General features: G+C 49.6%; 1 protein-coding gene across 1 annotated transcript; it reads left to right on the forward strand.

Annotated features, from left to right (window-relative positions):
- Positions 1-868: 868 nt before the first annotated feature.
- EXOSC10 (exosome component 10) lies at positions 869-20,802 on the forward strand. Its single transcript, XM_045776860.2, has 25 exons — positions 869-1,027; positions 2,627-2,763; positions 4,268-4,391; positions 5,711-5,815; positions 6,149-6,314; positions 6,471-6,585; positions 7,677-7,752; positions 7,956-8,066; positions 8,279-8,422; positions 8,940-9,130; positions 10,125-10,281; positions 10,420-10,568; positions 10,746-10,796; positions 11,421-11,532; positions 12,635-12,685; positions 12,850-12,928; positions 13,015-13,124; positions 14,878-14,973; positions 15,301-15,375; positions 16,544-16,631; positions 17,733-17,806; positions 18,246-18,417; positions 19,197-19,258; positions 19,917-19,993; positions 20,661-20,802. Exons 1-25 carry the CDS (start codon positions 917-919, stop codon positions 20,689-20,691), a joined length of 2,664 nt encoding a protein of 887 aa, XP_045632816.2. The 5' UTR covers positions 869-916; the 3' UTR covers positions 20,692-20,802.
- The last annotated feature ends 916 nt before the right edge of the window (positions 20,803-21,718 follow it).

Here is a 21,718-nt window from a genome sequence, read left to right on the forward strand (position 1 = left end):
AATTCATGTAAACCACACAGCATTGCCTGATGTGGTATTAGGTTGACCCATACGGAATAAGACTCAAAAATATTTGTTGTTAAATTAGAGCTAGGCTAGGTCTTTGTTCTGCCAGAGTGCTGGTGGGAGGGTGGGGAGTGTGAAAACAGTTTCCTGTTAATAGGATATTCCTGTTAATACGATATTCTAAATAACGGGAACAGCTAACATTTATTGAACACTTACTAAGCCAAATGAATTAAGGGTGTGCCACTCCTGATTTTAGGAGAAAGGCCACACCCCAGTAAGCTTCCCAGCCTTCGCCTGAGCCGCCTCCCTCAGAACACAAGCTCTTCCCGGATTCATTTTGTGAGTTCCCGATAGGTGCCTCAGCAACAGTGTTTCCAGCGGTGTACGCGGGCAGGAACGTCCAATTGGAGGGGTCCGAGAGACCTCGTGAGCTTGTGGGCACGGAGAGCCTTCTCTAGTAGTTTGCCTAGAAGGGGCTGGAAGGAAGTGTGCGGTGATGTTTTGTGTCTCTGTAGTTGGCAGCGATGCCAGCATACGTGTAGGCCGTTAGGAATAAACCAGTGGCGAGGGAGAAGATAGACGATGTCAGAGGGGATCATTGGAGCCCAGATCAAGCAGGTGAGGCGGGCACCAGAAAAGCTTGGGAGAGACTGGCCTTAAATATGAGATTAATTGGGCCCCCCGGGTCCCACCGTAAATCACAAGGTTATCCAGATGATAAAATGTGAGGTTAAAGAGAAAATGTAAACTTCCCCGGGTCGGGGGGGGGGGGGGCTCAGGGATGACGACCAACTTTCACCCCTCGCCAGCTCTTCCCCAGAGAAGACGAACTTTGCACATGCGCGGTAGGCACACGTCGCGTCGCCCTGAGGCACTCTCGCGAGAAGAGCCGTGCAGGCCGGGAAAAATGGCGCCTCCCAGCCCCCGAGAGCCCAAGTTCCCGTCTGCCACGAGCGCGGCCAAGCCCGACGGGGAGATGGTGCTGCCGGGTTTCCCGGACGCAGACAGCTTCGTGAAGGTGAGTTCGTGGGGTTTCCGGGGGCACAGGGAGCCGCCCGCGGTCGGCCGGAAGCGGACCGGGGCCCTGTCCGCGGCCGCCCATCCGGCCGCGCGCGCGCCGCTGCGGAGCCTGGGGCTGGGGTCTAGGGGCCTCTGCCCGCGCAAAGCACAGTCTCTCACTTCCCCTCCTGGGCGGAGATCTCACGCGGACACTGAGGGACGCCTCGTTTCCCAGGGCCCTCGTTCTCACATTTGAGCCCATGCAAATGTATGGAGTGTGGAAGCCATGTCCGCGTCGTGGGAAGGGCTTTCTTGTCACCCTGATGTTCCCAGACCTCGCTACGTCGCCCCGGCCCAGGCCCGAGCCACCTAATTAACTCCCCGGAGAGGCTCGGCTGCTGTACGCCACACCAGTCGGCGTCCTCCCCTCCCGCGCGGCCAGGATGGTTCCCTTTTCCTCCTGTGTGGTGCAGTCCCACATAATCTGGAACCCTGGGTTTGATGTCACCTGTTAGAGCTACCACCGAGCCGACCTCCTCTAGGTGCCTTAGAACGTTTATCAATGCCTCCTGGAGGGAGCACAGAGAGGATTCGTCTAAATTATTTGTGTAATGCTTTTTATATGAACAAACAAAACTAGGTTTAAACACCTCATGCATAGCTCTTACAAAACCAGGAAACTAAAGTAATTTGTAAATTAGCGTTGTGTATTCCCCCACACTCAGGTGGGTCATCATTAGTAGATGTCATTGTTGCTTTGCTTGGCTCTGGTAGTTCTGGACCACTAGCCATGGTCCTGATTTAGTGGCATTCATGCTCACCAGCTACCATGTGTCCCACCATGATGCAAGTTCCCACTTCCTTTCTCTCTCTTCCCCTGGAAAACATTGATTACACAACTCTCAGTGATGTCATTTGGCCTTCACATGACCATCATTTCTTTTTGACAGCCACTTCAGATTTTTTCTCATTACCACACAACAATTAAAGTAGAGAACTACTTGGCACTAACTGAAACATAAACACAAGTCCAGTCGTGGGCAGTGGCCATTATAATTTGGTCAACAAAGGATCTAGAGTATTCTTATGTTTTAGATGCTTGCCCAAATGAAAACACAAAAGTAAATTCTTGTAGAAAGCTCATGGATCTGAATTTGAATCGTAATAATAATAGCACTTATGTGTCTACCAGGCACTACCCAATGTGATTTTATTGGCTCATTTAATCCTCACAACAAGTCTATGGGATGGTCACTTTTATTATGCCTATTTTTCAGAGGAGGAAACTTAGGTCCAGAGAAATAACTTACCCAAGATCACAGTTAATAGGTAGCAGAGCCAAGATTCAAACCCAGGCCATTTTGAATATTTGTCTTACATTTATTTTTTTCTTTCTCTCCCCACTCTCCCAAGAATGTAAGCTCCAAAACTTGGTTCCATGCTCACTATTGTATCCTCAGAACGTAGGGTAAAACGAGCACTAAATGAATATTTGTTGAATGTGTAAAATTCATCATCTAGCACAGTGTATTATATGTAGTAGATCTCGAGAAAAGCGAGTTGCTGAACAAATGGGGATCCATGTTTAAAACATGCTTGTTTTTCTGGTTTTTTACAGTTTGCTCTTGGGTCAGTGGTGGCTGTCACCAAGGCATCTGGGGGTCTTCCACAGTTTGGCGATGAGTATGATTTCTACCGAAGTTTTCCTGGCTTCCAGGCATTTTGTGAAACACAGGGAGACAGATTGCTTCAGTGGTACGTACTATATATGATTTTCTCGTGTTGAGAAATAACATGTTTCTCATGTTATTTCATACGCCTCATGAAATAGGTAATTTTTCCTGAAAATTAGTTTTTCCTTAACTGTGTTTTTCTGTGCTATAAAGAACAATAGGGGTATCTGGGTGGCTCAGTTGGTTAAGCATCTGACTCTTGATTTGGTTCAGGTCATGATCTCAGGGTTGTGAGACTGAGCCTTGAGTCTGACTCCATGATCTGCTTCTCTCCTGCCACTCCCCAAGTCGCACGTGCCCACACACTTTTTCTTTCTCTCTCTCTCAAATAAATAAATCTTAAAAAAAAAAAAAAGTAGTAGAGCTATAAAATATAAAAATGAGACAGTGGGGGTGCCTGGCTGGCTGAGTCGGTAAAGCATGCGACTCTTGATCTTAGGGTTGTGAGTTCAAGCCCCAGTTGGGTGTAGAGATTACTTTAAAAAAAGAAAATAAAATCTTTTTAAAAAATGAGACAATGGATTTTGATTAGGGAAATGTTATTTGGTAAATTTTGAGTTTAACTTTTAAAAAATATATTGACTTTTGCACCTATATGTAGACAGTGAATCTTTCTGAATTAATATGGGACTTGAAAGCCTAGATCCAAGATTCTCTTTTTTTTTTTTTTTTTTAAGATTTTATTTATTTATTTTGACAGAGAGAGACAGCCAGCGAGAGAGGGAACACAAGCAGGGGGAGTGGGAGAGGAAGATGCAGACTCCCAGCGGAGGAGCCTGATGTGGGGCTCAATCCCAGAACGCCGGGATCACGCCCTGAGCCGAAGGCAGACGCTTAAGGACTGCGCCACCCAGGCGCCCCCAAGATTCTCTTACAGTTTGCAGAGCCCTGAGTATTATGTTTTTAATAAGTGTATGAGGACAGTACACAGTGATTTTAACTGTTGCGTGACAGAGTTAGAGCATCTGTTTTAGATTTCATGATAAAGCAATGAATGCAAAGTATATTATTTACATAGTATGATATACCTTTTAGAATTTAATGGAAGCTTTGAGGTAATTTCTTCCAACCCTTCAATTAACAGATAAGGAAAGGGAGTCTTAGATTTAGGGAATTGCCCAAGACCAAACAAATAGCAGTGTTTCTGCTATAAGGGTGCAAATTTTACTAGTTTGATCAAAAAGTACTGGGGGGAGTGCACCCAGGTGGCTCAGTCAGTTAAGCCTCCGACTCTTGGTTTCAGCTCAGGTCATGATCTCTCGGTCATGAGCTCGATCGAGCTCCGCGTCATGTTCCAGATCAGCGAGGAATCTGCTTCAGATTCTCTCTCTCCCTCTTCCTCTATCCCTCCCCCGATTGTGCGCACATGCTCTCTTTCTCTCTGTCTCTCTCTAAAACAAATAAAATCTTAAAAAACAAAAAGAATATTGGGAACAGTCTGAGCCAAGCCTTTCAAGCTTTCTCCCAGATTGGGAAGAAATGAATACACGTATACAAAGTAACCTTGGTTTTCTTGTCCTTCCTAGCATGAGTAGGGTAATGCAGTACCATGGGTGTCGAAGCAACATTAAGGACCGAAGTAAAGTGACCGAGTTGGAGGACAAGTTTGATTTACTAGTTGATACCAATGATGTCATTCTGGAAAGAGTGGTGAGTGTTTCACCTTACTCTTTTTTTAGATTTTTTTTTTTTTAATTTGACAGAGGGAGCGAGAGAGCACAAATGGGGAGAAGCAAACTCCCCACTGAGCAGGGAGCCCGACGCAGGGCTCGATCCCAAAACCCTGGGATCATGATCTGAGCCAAAGGCAGACACTTAACTAACTGAGCCACCCAGGTACCCCATCACCTTACTCTTAAGATAGTTAACAAATGGGGGCTCCTGGCCAGCTCTGTCAGAAGAGCAGGTGACAACTTATTCTCGGGGTTGTGAGTTCAGGCCCCACGTTGGGCATAGGGATTACTTAAAAATAAATCTTAAAAAAAAAAAAAGATCATTAACAAATGAAGAGCTTTTGTATTATTAAAATATGAAAAGAAACTCCAGCATCTGAGGAAATGAAAAGTTTAATATATCTTGTTCCAACAACATTCCCTTCCTGACAGTTGGCTTCTTTTTCCCAAAGATAACACAGTTGTGTTCAAATATATTACTTTAACTTATCACCGCTCAGTGGAGACCTATTACAAATCTGTGTTCCAGATTTGCAAATCCTATTTGTGTTGCAAGAGAAGAGGCCTCTCGGTACAGAGCCCAACCAAAATTTAGTCTTTTTTTTTTTTTTCTTAACTGTTATCTGCAATCTGCCAAACAGCCTGACTCGAATGATTGGAAGGAGATGTGTATCATATGATCTAGCTTACTGTCTACTTAGGCCTAATTCTACAGAACATTATTTACAGAAATACATAGAGATCATCCAAAACAAAGCCATCCCTCAACCATGTGACCGTCCTGCAAATGTTTAAATCATGCTCTTCTGTCCCGTGAAGTCATCTCTTTCATAATCTAAATGCCCACAGGTCTTTCAGCAGTTTCTCATATTTTATGATTTCAAGTCCTGCCATGCTACTCTTTGTCACCTGGAGGCCCAAACTGATACTGCATGTCTGCTTCGATGGGACAGAGTAGATGAGAACACCCTTCATTCTCAGAGTACCATCCTTCTATGTTTAATAGCTACAGTCTAGGGTCTTTTTAATTCTTTTGGTGAGCCACATCACACTGTTAAATCATTTTTGAATTTTCAGCCTGAGAGCTGTAAAGGGAGTTGATCGAGGGTAGATCAAGGAGTGGCCAATTACTGCTCTGTCTTTGAGCAAATAATGCTTTCATTACTTGGGATGACTCCCTCATGCATATATATGTTCCCACACGTAATTCTCTGAATCTGTTTCTTAAGAATTTTAGGTAATTAACTTGTTAACCCTGAAAGGAAGATGCTAAACTATTATGTCCTGTGCCCTTAGGGTATTTTACTGGATGAAGCATCAGGTGTGAATAAGAATCAACAGCCTGTCCTCCCAGCCGGTTTGCAGGTTCCTAAAACAATAGTGTCCAGCTGGAACCGTAAGGTGAGGGCTTTTTTGCTGATTGCCTGGAGTTTCAAGTGTCAGCTTTATAATACGGTCTTGCCTGTTCTGTTCTGCATTTCTGTTCTCTTTTATTGGACACAGAACTGGCCACTGCCTTACTTGTTCTCCTAAACCGGCACAAACTAATTACCTCTTGTCTTCTTTGCACCCCGCAACCTCACACACACGTACATTCTTAAGTGAATGCTCTCGGAAGGCACAAATGAGAATTTACGTACTTTACTCTTTTTTTTGTTTTTTCATCTTTTCAGAATTTACTTTTCTAATTCATTGAGTGGCTGTGTTATAAATTCTTTGTATTTGTTATCATAGGCAGGAGAATATAGCAAAAAAACAAAATCTGAAACTTTCCGGTTGCTTCATGCAAAAAACATCGCCCGGCCTCAGCTTAAATTCCGAGAAAAGATTGACAACTCCAACACTCCATTTCTTCCCAAGATCTTCATCAAGCCCAATGCTCAGAAACCTCTCCCTCAGGGTAAGGCATGCGAACCCTGCCTAAGTAAAGGGAAAAACATCTCCCTCCCTCCTTCCTTCCTTCAAAAGGAGCCACTTACCCGCCCCGTAACTAGACAAGATGTGAATGTGTTCACCTCTTTTGTGATGGTGTTGTTGTCACTGCTTGGGTCTCCAGCACTCTCTAAAGAAAGGAGGGAGCGCCCACAGGATCGTCCAGAGGACCTGGATGTCCCCCCTGCGCTGGCTGATTTCATCCATCAGCAGAGAACTCAGCAGGTGGAGCAGGACATGTAAGTATTTGTCAGAACTTTCTACTATGAGAACTTTCTACATTCTTCCTCGGTTTCACTTTTGTAAAATACATCAATGTAAACAAAGAATGTGAGGAATGGGTGATTGCTATCCTTATCCTAATGTGAATCTCTTTGGTAAAACCTCCTGTTTGTGTTCACGGAGGGCCTGCACAGGCGGCGTCTCAGGTGACTCTCACGGCAGCCTTGAGAGGGAGCAGTCGCTCTCACCCCCTTTGTCTAGATTTAAAGACAAAACAAGGGGTGCTGATGCTGACTTCCCACACAATCAGAACCTGAAACCCCAGGTTTTCGTAGAACTCTCCTTCCTCCTGCCATTCTGCCTTTCTGAGCGGGTAGGGACTCAAACAGTGAGGTAGGGGCCCCCTAATAAATTCAGCAAGGAAAGGGCATTTTCACTGGCAGCATAAGCATCTTAAAAAAAAAAATCCTTAAAACAGACAAATGGACCTTGCCTGAAGGAAAAGGGTGGTAAGAACTTGGCTGGCGTTGGTCTTTTTGTCACGTGTAGCCAGAGTCGTGTAGCCAGAGTTGGCCTGAGCAGCATTCCTTCGGGCCCAGCTCCGCACTGTGAGGCCGCAGGCCAAGTGCTAAAGAAGCAGAGGTGAGGAGAGGCGGCCCTGCCCTCAAGGAACTCAAAGACTTGGGATTTTTACTCAGGTAGATGATAGAGGAATAAAAAATATAGCATTTGGCATCCGACCAACTGCAGTAGCGGCCCCATCCTATCTCACCTCACAGGTCTGTTTGCCAGACCGCAAGGAGTTGCACATTGTACGTTTTTCTATCCTCCACAAAGACAGCCGTGCAGTGTTTTGAAATAAGAGCTCAGATTCTTATAGATGAGTAGATTTTTAATGATCGCATTGTAAGGGTGAACCAGTTTGACCTGATGTGGGTTTTCCTGATGCCCTTGAATTATCATTAAAATAATGGTACTTTATCTAGCGAGAAAATATTTTCACAGTGGTCGCTTCTCATTTGTTTTTACAAATTGGATTAAAGCAGTTGTTTTCCCTTGAATTACGGAATTCATCAAGAGGATTTTTCTTTTTGTTTCATTTATTCAGGTTTGCACATCCTTACCAGTATGAACTAGATCACTTCACTCCACCAGATTCAGTCCTTCAAAAGCCACAGCCCCAGGTTAGCACCCAAACCTAATTTATGGGTGATATCTAAGTAGCCCAGGGAGAATCAAATCAGTGCAATTTTGGCTTTCCTTAAATAACTTCAGAGTAAAAGGTTGCAACTTCAGGTCACTTCTTGAACTCCTGATTCATTTGTGCTTTAGTGAAGGGTGATTCTTAACATTCTTCTCTTTTTCTACCTGTATGTTCGTGCTTCAGTTATATAGGCCTGTGGGGGAGACCCCCTGCCATTTTGTGTCCTCCCTGGATGAGCTAGTGGAGCTCAATGAAAAGCTCTTGACCTGTCAAGAATTCGCAGTAGACTTAGAGGTAAGTTGTGAATGACCTGGAGTGAAATTTTACATTTTCTAGGAAGTCCCTCTCTACCTGAGGAGTATAAAATTAAGACTAACAGATCTGGCTTTTCTCGGTGAAAACCAGTCAGTCATATAACTTGGCTTTTATAGCTGCCCTCCCAAAATCAGTAAAGGAAAGCCTGGTGTGATGATTTTTCCCTGTTCTCCCCTCTTTCTGGGTTTTAGCACCACTCGTACAGGAGCTTCCTGGGGCTGACCTGCCTGATGCAGATCTCCACCCGAACAGAAGACTTCATCGTCGACACCCTGGAGCTTCGAAGCGACATGTACATTCTCAACGAGAGCCTCACGGACCCCGCCATCGTTAAGGTCAGCTAGCCTTTTGTAGCTCTTGCGTGTGAGCCTAGGATTTAAGTGCCATTCGGTTTACTATTTCATTATTTCAGTATAGACCTGGTGAAGTTGAGAGAAATAATTGTAATTTCCTACATTCCGGCCCCACAGGCTAAACTGCTTTTGTTTCTAAGCCCCAATTAGAACAGCTTACGCGGTAGCTCGTTACCACCCGGAGAAACGTTCCATCATGTTAATGACAACTGCCGTGAGCCCGCGCCATCAGGATCCTTTGCACTTAATGACTATCCTTGAAGCTAGTAGAACTGCTTTCTTAGAATCACTGGCTGTGAGCAGTTCCAGACTTTAAGATGTGCAGTTCGGAGTGTGGAAGTGCCATCGGTCCAAATTAAAAGAAGCTTTTGAAACTGAACCCATCTTAATCTTCCTTCTGGCTTCGAATTCCAGTGTCGTGCTAACCTGGAGGCAGAGTCTGTTTCAGCACGAGTGGCCTTGAACGCTTTGCTCCACATGCCTCTGCTTTCGTTTTCAGGTCTTCCACGGTGCTGACTCGGACGTCGAATGGCTACAGAAGGACTTCGGCTTGTACGTGGTGAACATGTTTGATACCCATCAGGCAGCACGCCTCCTTAACCTGGGCCGGCACTCGCTGGACCATCTCCTGAAACTCTACTGCGGCGTGGAATCCAACAAGCAGTATCAGCTGGCCGACTGGAGAATACGGTTTGTGGCTGACGAGGACGTGTGGATGGCAGCAGGAAGCGTGGCTACTCCTGAGCCTGTGGGCCACACAGACCCACGTGCAGGTGGTGACGGTAGTAGAACCTTGGCTTGACTGGCGCCGGTCTCTCCTCCAGCTGTTGGCAGCAGCAGAAGCACGACCGGAAGTTTTAGGGTGACCACGTGGAGTGTGTGTTGGGCTCTCACGCTTCACGGAGATAGTGTTTGGAAGAGGTGTGCCGTGTCAGTGTTTGTGTCCCGGCCAGTCTCTCGTTTGAAACTTGGATCTCCCTATGAGGGAGGGGTGTGTGTGTGTGTGTGTTTGAGGTGATCTCCCAGAGGTTCGAGAGGATTCTGAGGTACGTAGGTGATTGCGCCTTATAATGTGTGTGTACTGTGGTGTAAGAGCGTGGCGGGGTCTTGCACCACTTTCTGGAGTCTGGGCTCCGCTCGGTCACTGTCCGGTGGCCGGCTTCCTCCCTGAGGTTGCAGCTGTTGTTGGAAGAAGCCACTCCGCTTTCCTCCAGTTCTGCAGGCCAGAATTTCTGAAGAGAATCTGATAAAGCCCGGATAGAAGATGAAAATTGACAGTCTAAAAGGCACTCCCTGTCATTGAGCCGTTGTCATGTGCCAGGCGCCGAGCTAAGAGCTTCCGGGGTTTTGTGCTGGGTGGTCCCCATAGCAGCCTGTGAGGGCTTTCATTTCACAGCTGAGGAAAGTGAGCTTACGTGACTTGTCCACGGATGGGTGTGCGGAGCTAAGATTCGAACTCCGGATGGCAGGGCCTCTCTTTTCAGCCACATTGTGATCCTGCTGCCCTTTCTCCCCAGCTGGGAAAACAATGGCTTATCCTATTAAGATGGAGGGCCTATGGATGTGAGTGTAGTAGGGCTGTGATGGCAAAGGGAGCCCAAGCCTTCGCACGCACAGCGCGGACAGACAACAGGGCTGCTCCTAGGGGTGAGCCGCAAACTCATTTCCTTCCTTGCGATTCTAGGCCTCTGCCCGAGGAAATGCTCAACTACGCCCGGGATGACACCCATTACCTGCTTTACATTTATGATAAAATGAGACTGGAGCTGTGGGAGCGAGGCAACGAGCAGCCCGTGCAGCTGCAGGTGGCCTGGCAGCGCAGCAGGGACATCTGCCTCAAGGTACCGCCTCTCTGCCTTGGCCCGCGGCCCGGGTCTTCACTTGGTTCCTTACATTTCGGAACAGAGCCGAATGTTCTGAAGAGCCCAGGGCGCCATGCTGACCCCCACTGATGTGGCATGTTCTGTAAAATTTCGCAGAAATTCGTCAAGCCCATCTTCACGGACGAGTCCTACCTTGAGCTGTACAGGAAGCAGAAGAAGCATCTCAACACACAGCAGCTGACAGCCTTTCAGCTGCTGTTTGCCTGGAGGGATAAAACAGCCCGCAGGGAAGATGAAAGTTACGGGTAAGGGATTAGACGTTCTTTTACTATCTGCTTTCTAGACTGAGCAGCTCAGGGAACGAGGAAATAATAGCCTTTTTTTTTCTCACCATGAAAGTTGGTTACGTTCTCGCCCAGGTTGTAGCCTTTACCGGGGCTTGCTCGCTGAATCCAACGTGACCCCACTGTGTTTTGTTGCAGATATGTACTGCCAAACCACATGATGCTGAAGATAGCTGAAGAACTGCCCAAGTGAGTCTGAGAACTGATAACGACGTTCTGACTTTCTCCATAGAGAAATTTTATCCTTCAGATCAGCTTCTCTGGTAGTTATTACCTCAAGGCTGTCGACTCAGAGATTAGTGCTCTAAGGAAGTTCACAAGTCCAGGGAATTCAGAATTTCTGCCCTCGGGCTGCCCTGTAGGAACTAGACCTGAGCTGCAGGCATTTCAGAGGCTAGGCCCCCGATGAGAGCCAGTGCAAGTCTGAGCCTCCAGCATCCGCTTGGAAGGAAGGAAAGTGTCTCAGAGTCTCTCAGCTGTAATTTGTTCCACACCAAGGCACCTTACGATTTTGAACGCTTTCTGATGTTCATTGAAGAATAAGCAGAGTTGAATTTCCCCATCTTGCGTTGAGCCCGTTGCAGCAGTACAGCTCGGCAGAGCGGGGGGGCCCCTCCCCAGCTCTCCCGCTTAGCGGGAGGCCACCGGCAAGAGGTGCCTACTTGAAGCTTGGTGTCCAGGGCCCCAGGCCGCCCCGATAGGAATGTTTCCCGGGTCTTCGCCTTAGCCGTAGCTCTCTGTTCTCGGCTGGAAGCCTGGGGGGGGGGCTGTGTCCCTAAATGATGAGTTCAGAGTGTTCTTTCTGGTCCTCAGGGAACCTCAGGGCATCATAGCTTGCTGTAACCCCGTACCACCTCTCGTGCGGCAGCAGATCAACGAGATGCATCTGTTAGTCCAGCAGGCGCGGGAGATGCCCCTGCTCAAGGTAGGAAGCCTTTGCTGCTGGAGCTTCCAGCTCCGCGCACCCGGCTGTCTGCTGGCACCTGTGGTCTCTCCGTGCATGAGCTGGTCTCCATTCTAAAAAACCCAAGAAGATAATAGGGGTTAGGAAAGCCAGTAGACAGGTCTTGTTTTTTGTTTTGTTTTTTTAGATTTTATTTATTTATTAGAGAGAGAGAGAGAGAGAGTGGGGGGGGGGGCAGAGGGAGAGCAGGTAGCCCAACTTAGGACTCAGTCCCAGGACCCTGGGATCATGACCTGAGCCAAAGGCAGACGCTTAACTGACTGAGCCACCCAGGCGCCCTGCCCTGACATGTCTTCTTTATGATTATCAAAAGCTAAAGGTCCTCCCCTTTTTTTTTTTTAAGATTTTATTTATTTATTTATTTATTTTGGTGAGAGCGAGCATGCACACGTGTGCACCATTTGGGGTGCGGAGGGGCAGAGGGCGAGGGAAAGAGAATCTCGAGCAAACTCTGCGCTGAGCATGGAGTCCAACGTGGGGCTCGATCTCATGACCCTGAGCTCATGCCCTGAGTTGGAATCAAGAGTCGGATGCTTAACTGACTGAGCCACCCAATTCAATTTGAATTTGGGGGGACAGTTTTTAATTGTGTTGCCTTAGTAGTAATACTGGTATATGGTCAATCATATTTGCCCATTTTTGCAAGAGTATGGATCCAGAAAAACTTAAAATCAGTTCCTTTAGGGCGATAAAGGAGAGACTGAGGATAAACATATTTCAGTCTTCATGTTAAAATTTCTTTAAAAAGAATCTTTTGTTAGCTCTACAGTTTGGCCAAATAAAGAGAGAAACCCTGGTTTCTAGAGGAGAATCTCTTTCAAGCTCTTGGAAGTCTTCTGCATTGTGCCTTGGTACGATAAAGGGTTTCGTTCTTTCATTCAGCAAGTAATTATTGAGCACTAAGTGATTATAGTGCAAGGCACTGTGAGGGATGAAGGATGAGAGAACATCTCGGGGCTCTTGTAAAACATATGTAGCGAAGGGACGGGGTCTATGGTGGGGGAGACATGTGCGGTCACCGAGCTGAGGCACCCTTCCTCAGATTCTCTGTATTTGTCCCCAGTCTGAAGCTGGAACTGGCGTGAGGAAGAGCGGCCCGCTGCCCGGTCCCGAGGTAGAGTGTGTATCTGACGTGTCTTGTCTGGGGGGGCGGGGGGCACCAGTCGGAGCCAGTGCAGGAGACGCCTCCCTGTCACAGGCAGCCCCCAGCCCTGCAGCAGAAAGCGACCGCATGTTTGCGAGTCCTTCATGAGGCCTCTTGGTTTCTTTCTGCTGTAGAGATTGGAGAATGTGCTCTTTGGACCCCATGACTGCTCTCACGCCTCTTCAGATGGCTACCCTGTCGTCCCAAGCAACGGTAATATAGAGGTCTCTGGAACATTCTGGGAACTGCCTGGCGCACTCTCCAGGAGGCTCTGACCTCCCTGACTTCCATCGCTTTAGGGCCTGTGCCAGCGCAGAAACAGGCAAGCCTCTTCCCCGACCAAAGAGAAGACGACGTCCTGCCGGATACCAGATGCCTTATCGCTACCGCTGTCATCACGCTATTTAACGTGAGTGCGAGGAAACGCAGGTGGGGGACGTAGACCCGTGAGGAGTGACTGGGTCTGTCAAACAGGCTGTCTGCCTAGCGTTCCGCGTCGACCTTTGAGACTAGTGCCAGAAGTAAAACCCAGCAGCCGTGGGGACAGGCGTGGAGACAGATCTGAGAGGCAGTCCGTGAGAGGTGGGTGGAGGATTCTCTCAGGAGCTCCGTGTGAAGAAGGGTTGACGTCCGGGCCCTCGCTAATGCCTAGCAGGGAGGACGGTGTGGGCTGCAGTGATTCAGAAGCAGGACCTTCCCCTTCAGCTGCAGGGGAGGCGCAGCCCATCCTGACTCTGAGGGGCGGGCTGAGTGCTCTGCTCAACTGTAGGGACCACGCATCCCTCTGCAACCCACGCCAGCCCCATCTGCACGTGCTTGGGCTGAAAAAGAGGCTTTGAAAAGCGTTTCTCTACACTGTGGCTGATCAGGGCAAGGGAAGAGCAAGATGCAAGATGGGACAGCACTACTGTGCGGGTGGAAATTTGTTTCCCATGCCGAAGGGGCTGCGCCGTGGTAGGCGGGGGCTGTGTCCAGTCTGGGACCACGCGTGGCCAGCCTGGGCTCAGCGGTGTTCCAGGACTATGCACTGAGTTGTGACAGAACTTATCCCAGTTTGTCCTACCTGGCAAGTGTCATGTTTCTGCCAGGGCTTGAACTACAGGTTCTTCGCAAAAGCAAGACCAGGGTGTGGTTGTTGGTCAAGATGGGTAGGTACTGAAATGACCAGCATGAAAGGAAAATACACAGAGAAAACTCTGAATAGTGCAAACAACAGATGTGGTAAAGGAAAAATAATTTCTGGAAAGAGAAGCAGGCATACGATCTGTTTGGATAAAGACGAGTCTCCAGCTTAGCAGGTGTTCCCGTGGGAAACAGCTGGGCGGGTGGGTACCTTCCAGGATCACAGGTCACCGCCGGTCCATCACGCCAGAGTGCGGGGCCAAAGCCAGGACGGCGAAACGCTGCCAGCAAAGTGGACTACCTAAGGGTTAACTTTCTTTTTCATGTCATCGCTTAAATTTAGATCGGGTCTTGCTTCAGTAATTCGTGAGCAGAGTAGTCTGGAAGCTTTAATTGAGCCATCAAGGTGAATCGGCAGCTAAAAATATGAGCGTGAACTTTGGGCCGCGTGAGCCCGGAAGCACTGTGCTCTACCAGGCGCTGGTGTCCCGTGCTCCGTGTGGCAGGACCGTCACCACAGAGGAAGCAGAAGGACAGCACACAGTCTGAACCCAGTTGGAAGCAGCACCCTGTCGCATAATTGTACTGATTCCCCATAACGGTTTATAAGTCTTAATTTGCACGTGTCTGCTTACGACTTCAAGTTCTAGAGCCAGACAGACGTGGGTGGAAGTCTTCTTCTGCCCCTGTTCGCTGTCAGGCTCTAGAAGACTTAACCGTTCTGTGCCTCAGTTTCCTCATCTGTAAGATGGTGAGAATAATACCATAATAATCTTAAGATTTTATTTATTTATGTGTCAGAGCAAAAGACAGAAAGAGCATGAGCAGGGGGAGCAGCAGGCAGAGGGAGAAGCAGGGAGCCCGATGTGGGACTCGATCCCAGGACCCCAGGATCATGACCTGAGCTGAAGGCAGACACTTAACCTACTGAGCCACCCAGGCGTCCCTTCTTACTACTGTTACAATTATACCATTCCTTGCATCGTAGTGCCACAGGATGATTACAGGATAAGTTGCTCACTTTCTGTCCGTCCCTGCAGGAACCCAGTGCCGAAGAAAGTAGAAAGAGCCCCTTAACAGTTGCACAGAAGAAAGCCCAGAACATAATGGAGTCCTTTGAAAATCCATTTAAGATGGTAAGTAGGCGTTGCGTGTGTTCAGGGCTGCTGTGAATAGGCAGAGCTTTCTGCAGCTTGTAGGGGTCTCTTGCCCAGAAAAGCAGCCAACAGTCTTTGGAGAGAGAGAGTCTCTGAATCCAGCATGTGTCAGCTGTGCCTGGTGTCCAGGTAGGGACGGAGTCGGGGTCTGCTCAGATGAAACCAGCAAGGATGCCTTGCTCCAGTGCCAGTGAGACGTGGCCAGGTGGACGCTCTGAATGAGGCCTCCCACGATGAACCCCACCAGAAAACCCCCCGTCCAGGTCCCGAGCGCATTTAAACGACTGTTTCCTTCCATTCCTCCAGTTCCTGCCTTCACTCGAACACCGCGCTCACGTTTCTCAGGCAGCAAAGTTCGATCCGTCTTCAAAAATCTACGAGGTAAGTGGATTTGTCACTCTTTCCCGGAGTGACTTTCTAAGAAAAGGGGTCTTCTTAATTATCTGAACTAGGTTTCTGTCTTCAGCCTATCTTGAGCCTCCCAAAAATGAATACAGAAAATGCTTTATATATAAATATATATAAGCATTGTTTCTAGAGAAAGGGGCCAGAACTTTATTCTGATTTTCAGAAGCATTTGGGAACCTTTTAAGAAACAGGTCTTTGGTTTTTGCGTTTGTTTTTAATTGAAGCTTAGTTTGTTCGTAGCAAAGTGCCCAGGTGTTAGGTGTTCAGCTTGATGCATTTTTATATGTGAATTTTACTGTAAGGCTCTCACAGGTGACAGCATAAGTTTTAAAACACTCTGTCTTCTATTGTTTGGTTTGTTTTTAACAGCATTATGGGTAAGAATAAGGAAACACCTTCCATGGAGCCCCATGAGTTGTTCCTGGGAGCCAGCATATTAATTGTTAAAAGCCTTCTTCCTTCCTGCAGGAAGGACCTACTCTGATCAGACGGGGGCCTGGCTCCTTCTGCCCCCCGCTCTTTCATTAGGCAGCAAGGGTCAGGCCAGAACCCTGACAGGCCTCCTCCCTGTCACTAGTGGTTAGCCTGCTGTCTTTAGAAATGGGGAGTCAGGTGGATTTTTTTGCCTTCTCTTCTTTTTCCCCCATGGGTTATGGCTCCTTCAGCCACACATCCCTGACCGTGTGCCTGTCTAACACCAGCGGGACGCGTTCCGATGCCACACACAGGTGTGGCGTCATAGAGCAGCGAGAAGTCCTGCCTTGAAGCCCAGCTCCACCATTTGCTAACCATGTCCCCCCAGACAGATTATTTAGCTTCTCTGAGCCTGTTTCCCATCTCAAAGCGGGGGTGATGAGGTTGCCTTTGTCCCGGGATTATAGAAGGGATTGAATGAGATGATGGACAGGAGGGCATCCGCCCCGTGCCTGGAATCCAGCTGCACTTCGTCCTTCTTGATGAGTATTTTATAAATAAAGCCAGCATGAGATTTTATTTTTTTGTGTCATCAGATTTGGAATTTATGATTAAGAATGTGTGTAGTTACTAGGCTAGCCTGCCCAGCATCCCCTCGTTAAAACAATTAAGCATTCCTAGGTGGCTGAGTTTTGGAGTGTTTTTGTTTTGTTTGTTTTCATTGTAGATCAGCAACCGTTGGAAGCTGGCAACCCAGGTACAGGTACACAAAGAACCTAAAGAAACTGCCAAGGAGAAGGCAGCAGAGCAAACAGGTAGCCCTCACTTCCTTGTAACTCAGCCCGTTGGGGTGTCTGTCAACGAACAGGCCTCTTTCATCCTTCTGTTTGTTCAACAAAGTGGCGATATGGCCGTGAACAAAGCACAGCCCCTGCCCTGTGGAGCTGGCCTTTTCCTGGGGGGTAGCGGACAGTGTACCCATAAATGTACCTTCTTTCTGATGGCAGTAGGCAATTCCGCAGGGAGAGGGGTAGGAGGTGCCGGGGCCGGGGGGCTACTTCCCTACGGTGTTTAGGGAAGGCAGTCAGATAAATGTGACATTGAGCAAAGACTGGTTGCTTCTAGGGGAAGAGTGGTCTATACGGTGGCCCCAGCGAGTCCAAGGCCCCAGGGTGGTTGATCATTGGGCATGCACAGAGAGCGGCCGGGAGGCTAGTGTGGCTGAGGCAGGGAGAGCAGGACTGTTGTAAGGATGTGGCTTGTACTCCAAGTGGCCAGGGAGCTGTGGAGGCTCTGAGCAGAGCAGTGGCCTGCACTGACCAGAAAGGCTCACTCCGAGACCGTGGAGAGTCCAGCACAGAGGGCAGGGGTGGGAGGCCAGGTGAGGGGCTGCTGGCTCAGACAGCACGGTAGCAGAGGTGGTGAGAAGTGGCCCGTAGCTGACGTACCCCACAGAGACCCGATGGCACTTGATGACAAGTTGTGTGTGGCACATGAGAGAAAGAGGGGGGCCGCGGGTGCCAGAAGGGCTGGTCCTGAGCAACTGGAAAGACAGGGTGGCCAGCAACAGAGTGAGTGTGCATGAGGAGCCGGTTGGAGAAGTGGCTTTGTTCTCGTCCTTGACGTGTTTTGGTTGCAGCCCCTTTGAGATGTCCTCACAGAGGCGTCATGTGAGCTGGCGGGTGTCTGGCTTAGGTTCTTGGGCGGGGCAGGTGGGCTGTCAGACTGAGAGCGTGGAAAGAGCATCCGGACCTGAGCCGCAAGGCGGCCACCCTTGATCAAGGGGCGAGGCGCAGGGGACTGGGGAGCAGGGAGGGCGCCCGGCTGCAGCTGCCACAGATGAGACGGTGCAGCCAGATGAGGAGGGAGCCTTGGCTGCTGGAGGCAGCAGCCCCACAGACCGTGCTCTCTTGCAGCTGCTCGGGACCAGGCCAAGGAGGAGTACCAAGCGACCGCGGAGCAGGCCGTGTCCGTCCGACAGCAGGCTGCCGTACGTGCCGCCCTTCTGCTTTCTCTTCTGAGAGAGGAGGGGCCCCTGGTCATGGTCAGGATTCTCCTCGAATAGCAGGAGGGCTTGTCAGTCAGTGCCTGCCTCCTTTCACCTCAAAAAAGTTTATACTGTAATACCTCTTAGGTGAATTTTTGTGATGAATTTATGGTAAAGAGACCGTACCCCTGACTCCAGTAATAGACAAGGTACTGAAGCTCAGTCATATTATTAATATCCAAGCCTGTCGTGCCTTTCGTAATGACCCGATGTCATTCCCCACTGAGGAACTTGTGCCACCTGGCGCTAGCGCTGCCCAGACCCACAGCCGCCAGCACTCCGGTCCCCGAGCCCACGGATGCCAGCACAGCAGGCTCGAGGCCCGGCTGCCACTCTCTGAAGCACTCCCGTGCTTCCCTCCCACGGTGTGTTCACCCTACAGCTGGAAAGTGCCGCCAAGAAGAGAGAGCGAACCACGAGTGACCCGAGGACCACAGAACAGAAACAAGAGAAGAAGCGATTCAAAACTTCCAAGAAGCCAAAGGACTCAGATCCGCCAGAAAAAGATTTCACCCCTTATGACTATAGCAAGTCGGATTTCAAGGCTTTTGCTGGTGAGGCCGGGACTGGTGCCCTTTAAGGAATGTCTGGCCCTGTTAGGAGGGAGGAAGCTGTAGAGGAAAGAAAGCATGACCAAGGCACGGACGAAGGCCAAGAAAGACGCGGCTCCCACCCAGGCACTGTCAGAGCCACACAGGGAAACCACCCATCACCCCCTCCTGCGCTGGACCTACCTGGTCACGGCCACGCTGGTCATTGTGCAGGACGGCGTCCATTTCCATGGGGGCTCCATCTTTCCTCACAGTAGCTCGTGCCCAGAAACACATTTTCTCAGCCACAAACACGGCAAGGAGTTTACGAAGCACCGTGACGCCCGGGGGCTGCTCTCTGGTCTCTTCGCCGGTGAGAGGCCATCCGCCTCGGAGGGGCGGCAGACGGCACTCCTGACTATAGAGCAGCCTCCGTGGCAACACGTCCCTTCGAAGACAGGGAGGCAGGATGGTGGTCACCCCAGGCCCCAAGTGACTGTCAGGCACTTCCGGACGGGCACGCAGACGCCAGGCCGGATATCCTTGGTTTAAAGCAGCTAGTGCTCCAGCCACCTGCCCGGAGCTGAGACTACATCTGGGAGAGATGAGCCTGGTGTTTGGGCTGCCCTTCCGGACTGGGGACACACACATGAACTGACGTCAGCCTAAGTCCCTCCTTCTACAGGGGCCAGCGAGCTGACAGCCCACCCTTCCCAAACATTGTGCACCAGCCCAGCAGTCAGCCTGCTGGGTATATTAACTCACGGACACGCTCACTGGCGTTCTCTTCTCTCACCTTCCAGGAAACAGCAAATCGAAACCTGCTTCCCAGTTTGATCCAAATAAGCAGACCCAGTCGGTCAAGGTAAGAAATATACTTGATGCGTTAAACGAGTGGGACTGTATATGTTAACTAGGCTTTGATTCCAAATTCAAAAACCAAATACAAGATACCATCGAAAAGAAAGAAGAATCTTGAGAACGCTCGCCTGCTTGTGGTGCTTTTTTCCCCTCTTCCTTCGCGGCGAAGGCGGCCTGGCTGGGACTCATCTCCCTCTGCGTAGCCTTTCCCTCGCCTCGTCTCTCCCCAAGTACAGACAATACCCATCAGCTATTCCAGCAATAAGAAGGGACTTTTAAGGAGGCTGTGAAGGCTGGCGTGTGGTTTGAAGGGATGTTTGCTGTTGGCTGCCATGGGAATTAGAGCTGCAGGCCACAGACACTCCCTCGGGTACCCGCACAAGCCTGCATTTGCCCCCGTGGGCGTTGCTGCCAGGCGGAGCCAAACGTGGCCGCAAGTTTGGCACGCGGAGGCTGAGGCCTGTGTGGAGCCCTCCTGTACCTTTGGTAGCTCATCCCGACAGCCTTGCCTTCAGAAGCACCCAGAAAGGTCCAGTTGCAAGAAAACCAGTCGCCCCGGTGGCGCCGGAGTCTTGGACGGGGCAGCTGGGCTCCTGTGTGCATCTTGTGCGTGTCCTGTGGTCAGGTTATCCCTCGGCTGAAATGGCTTTTTATCTTGACAGAAATGCGTTGCACCCAAAAAACTTAAACAGTCGATGGGAAATAAAAGCATGTCCTTTCCAACCGGAAAGTCAGACAGGTATGTGGGGGAGGCCCGCGTGGCCCCACAAACCCGACAGCGGGTCTGAGGGCCCCGCTGGAACAGCCTCAGAGAGCCTTTCTCAACCAGATCCCTCTCTGTCGCTTGGGGCAGCTGAGATAGGAGGAGGGGAGGGCCCTGCCCAGTGCCATCCCCCCCACGGTCCCTGCGTTCCAGGACTCAGATTCCTGTCCCTCACCGCCTATTATCGTACAGCTTCCCGGGGTCACCTCTGAGTAAATAGACTTGGAGTTCTCCCAGATCTTCCCGTTTCTGGGGGGTGGGGATCAGTTAAGTAAATGTGGGTTGTCATTTAAGAATATTTTTGTTAAAAACATGAAAGCCTCGTCCTCAGGGCAGAGCCTGAAGCCAGAGGACTCACCTCTAGGGTGTGGCCTGATGGGGGGGGGGGGGAATCTGCCTTTAGATCTTGGTGAGCACAGCCACCCTCGCGGGGCCCCAGGGCGCCTCCCCGCCCCCTCTTGTCTCCCAGAGTGTGGGGGACACGCTGCTGCCGAGCTCAGTTCTCCAGGCGCCCCGGACGAGCCATGCCTCTCCAGTCGTGCGTCAGTAAGGTCTATAGCGTTTTGTAAACAGGCCGAGAGCAAACCTCCAGCCAAACTGGGAGAAGTTAACTCTTCTGTTTTCACACTGTCTCTCTCTGCAGGGGTTTCAGGCACAGCTGGCCAAAGAGATAGTGTTGGCAGAGACCCTTGGAATTCCCCGGTGGACTGGAAGCACCAAATGGTGGCGCTGGTTTTGTACAGACTCCTTTTTAAACCATTAAAAATAATTCTTACTGGAAGAAAGCGGATTCCTGACTTTTCCTTTGCTGCCACCTCAGTGCCACAGGAGAGGACAGACCCCACCCTGTTCGCATCCCCAGTTTCAGCTGTCCGTGGGTAAGTGCGCCCTGGAGGACACCGCGATTTCTGGAGAGATCCAGAATCACTCCTGAGAGGGAATGCAGGAGAGTCTCCTGTGACTCAGAAAAGGGCGGCCTCCACAAGGCACAGAGCACTGACTCTCCATTTTCACGGGGGTCTGTGGGTCATTCTGCCTCCGTCACATGCCCTCAGGTCATGCCGGTGAAGCCACACAGTACGGACACCCTCGGGAAGGTGTGCTGGGAGAGCTTTAGAGCCAGCCCTGGCCTCTAGAGGGCTGGGTCTCCTCCCTGTTCCTGCCTCGCTCCCTTTTGTTTCTTTTTAAGGTCGTTTTCCCCAATTGGAAAAGTAATAGCACAGTCATTGTCAGAAATGAGGAAAGGAGAAAAATGACATCATCTGTAGCCCTTCCACACACAGAGAAACTTCCACACCTTGGTATTAAGGCTTTGTACCACATGTCTATTCATTTCCAAAGCTGGGTTTATGTTCCTACAGTTTTTCACACTTTCACAGTTTTTTATCTTTTCTCATTCCGAAATTCCTTCTAGCTCTCCGCCATTTTTGAACATCGAGATTCCCATTTTTATATTAATGTAGCATTGAACGTCTCCAGAATTCCATTTGATTTTAATCCTGGGATGGGCTGTTAAATCCAGAAAGCACAAAATACCATTATTTTTGTTTTCACAAATACTTAAACAAGGAGCCTATTTTCTTAGAAGTTTTTCTCACAGACCATTGAGAGGGCTGGCTGTGTGCGGTACCCTGAGGGGCCATGAACCCAGACGTGGCTCTGCTGCCAGAGAGCAGCCAGTCAAGCAGAACAGCAGAGAAC

This window comes from Ursus americanus, chromosome 33, assembly GCF_024610735.1.
Source record: "Ursus americanus isolate L20-20 chromosome 33, mUrsAme1.1.p, whole genome shotgun sequence".
Classification (NCBI taxonomy): Eukaryota; Metazoa; Chordata; class Mammalia; order Carnivora; family Ursidae; genus Ursus; species Ursus americanus.

Coding starts and splice junctions, on each gene's coding strand:
- EXOSC10 (XM_045776860.2), top strand. CDS start 917: ATGGCGCCTCCCAGCCCCCGAGAGCCCAAGTTCCCGTCTGCCACGAGC. Junction 6,315..6,470: donor TCAGAAACCTCTCCCTCAGG/GTAAGGCATGCG, acceptor TTGGGTCTCCAG/CACTCTCTAAAGAAAGGAGG. Junction 17,807..18,245: donor CCGTCCGACAGCAGGCTGCC/GTACGTGCCGCC, acceptor TTCACCCTACAG/CTGGAAAGTGCCGCCAAGAA.